The 2,229-nt window shown below is 43.1% G+C and overlaps 1 protein-coding gene across 1 annotated transcript; it reads left to right on the forward strand.

Moving 5' to 3' along the window:
• Positions 1–957: 957 nt before the first annotated feature.
• Positions 958–1,893, forward strand: LOC115461996 (olfactory receptor 10J1-like). The gene has a single exon (XM_030192045.1). The coding sequence runs from the start codon at positions 958–960 to the stop codon at positions 1,891–1,893; it is 936 nt and encodes a 311-aa protein (XP_030047905.1).
• Positions 1,894–2,229: the final 336 nt, after the last annotated feature.

Genomic DNA, 2,229 nt, shown 5'->3' on the forward strand with positions numbered 1-2,229 from the left:
CCTCCTGCACCAGATCATATGCTCCACTAAGGACTAGGGCTAGAATTGTTTCCCTTATTTTTGGTTCCTGAACAGCTGCTCCCCGAAGCAGGCCTTGATTTCATCTAGGAATTTAATTTCCTTGCATGCCCTGTTACATTTACCCAGTCAATATCAGGGTAATTGAAATCAACCATTATTATTGTGTTCCCCAGTTTGTTAGCCACCCTAATTTCTGATAACATTTCTACGTCTATTCATCCTGGTCAGATTTTCAAGCCATAGACCGTAGAAGCCTGCACTGCACTGGTCTTGTTCCCCCAACTACTGAAGCTGTCATCAAAGTCCCACTCCAGCCCATCCAGAAGGCACATTACTACCATTTACAAGCTTAAGAGTACATTTACCTTGTCAATGGTAGTATTCTATAAATTTAAGCATGCAAAGGGTGCTTAAATTTAGGTACCCTGTTATAACATGAGGAGACATGGTGATATTCAGCTATTATACAGCTAGCCTATGCATTTATTTAAGATCTTCTAAATAGTAGGCCTAAGGTAGGACACAAGCTACACAGTAACCCATCTCATATCCTCTCTTAAATTCCCTAACCACTTCCTCCTGCCTTTTGCTGAATAGCAGTTCTAAAGTAAAATGTACAGGCTATCCATGTAGCACTTGAGTATCGTTGCTATGGCTAATTGCTGGGGGTCAGCAGAAAATACCACTATTCAGCACTGTTGCCTAGCCACAGCTGGCATTTAAAAGGAAATCACTGACTGCCAGTTTCAAAACTTGGCCCCTGCATGATTTTACAAATTCAAGTATGTGTCCTGAGGGAGGGGCATAAGTTTACATGATATTCTAGAACCAGTATTCTTAGGAATATTACCTGCTAGCATTTTTAATCTTCTCCTATGTGGTGTGTTTACTGTAATCCATTTTTTTCTGTCCTTTCAAAGAGCGTATAAGGCATCCATGGACCGTGGCAACCAGACTGTTAGCACTGATTTTATAATTCTTGGCTTCTCTAGCCTCCCGGACCTGCGCCTCCCACTCTTCATCATATTCCTCACTCTGCACCTGGTCACTCTGGCTGGCAATGTACTCATTTTCACCCTTATCTTGATGGATGCCAGGCTCCACACTCCCATGTACTTTTTCCTCTGCAGTCTCTCCTCTGTGGAAGTCTTCTACAACTTGGCCATTGTTCCAAAAATGTTGATGGGCTTTATAGTCTCCAAGAACTCCATCTCCTTTGTGGGCTGTGTGACACAGATGTACTTCTTTGTGACTTTGGGGGGGGCAGAGTGCTTCTTCCTCACCATTATGGCCTACGATCGCTATGTGGCAATTTGTAATCCACTGCGATACCTGATTGTCATGAATCGCAAAATCTGTGTCTGTCTGGTGGTCGGTTCCTGCATAGGTGGTGTTCTTCTGTCCCTTGTGCTTACTACCTGTGTCTTCAGGTTGCCAATTTGTGGCAGCAGGGAGATAAACCATTTCTTCTGTGACATCCCTCCAGTGTTAAGCTTGACCTGCTCTGATGCTGTTGCTGAGATAACTTTATTTGTCGTGTCCTCACTGATACTCATGGTCCCCGTCATCTTGATCCTTATATCTTATATTTACATTGTCGCTGCCATTCTGAGGATACGTTCTGAGGCTGGGAGACGCAAGGCTTTCTCCACCTGTGCTTCCCACCTTTTTGTCTGCCTTCTTCACTATGGATGTGCCATATTTATCTATCTGCGCCCCAAGTCTAGTTATTCCTTAAACCATGATAAATTAGTAGCTGTGGTTTATACTAATGTGACTCCACTGTTATATCCTATGATATATACAATGAGAAACAAGGATGTCAAAGGAGCTCTGATAAAAGTGCTGGGCAGGAAAACAAGATGCCAATGACTGGGACTTTCAATGTATTAATCAATCTTGCCTTCACTGCTGTCATCAGTATCACCATCATAAGAACATAATTACATAAGAATAGTCATATTGGGTCAGACCAATGGTCCACCTAGCCTAGTATCCTGCTTCCAACATTAGCCAATCCATGTCACAAGTACCTGGCAGAACCCCAATTAGTAGCAGCACTCCATGCTACGAATTCTGGGGCAAGCAGTGGCTTCCCTTATGTCCATCTCAATAACAGACTATGGACTTTTCCTCCAGGAACTCGTCCAAACCTTTTTTAAACCCAGATACGCTAACTGCTGTTACCACATCCTCCAGCATATTCAT

Source organism: Microcaecilia unicolor, chromosome 2, assembly GCF_901765095.1.
Source record: "Microcaecilia unicolor chromosome 2, aMicUni1.1, whole genome shotgun sequence".
In the NCBI taxonomy this organism is placed as follows: Eukaryota; Metazoa; Chordata; class Amphibia; order Gymnophiona; family Siphonopidae; genus Microcaecilia; species Microcaecilia unicolor.

Excerpts from the sequence above, each read along its gene's own strand:
- LOC115461996 (XM_030192045.1), top strand. The coding sequence starts at position 958 with ATGGACCGTGGCAACCAGACTGTTAGCACTGATTTTATAATTCTTGGC.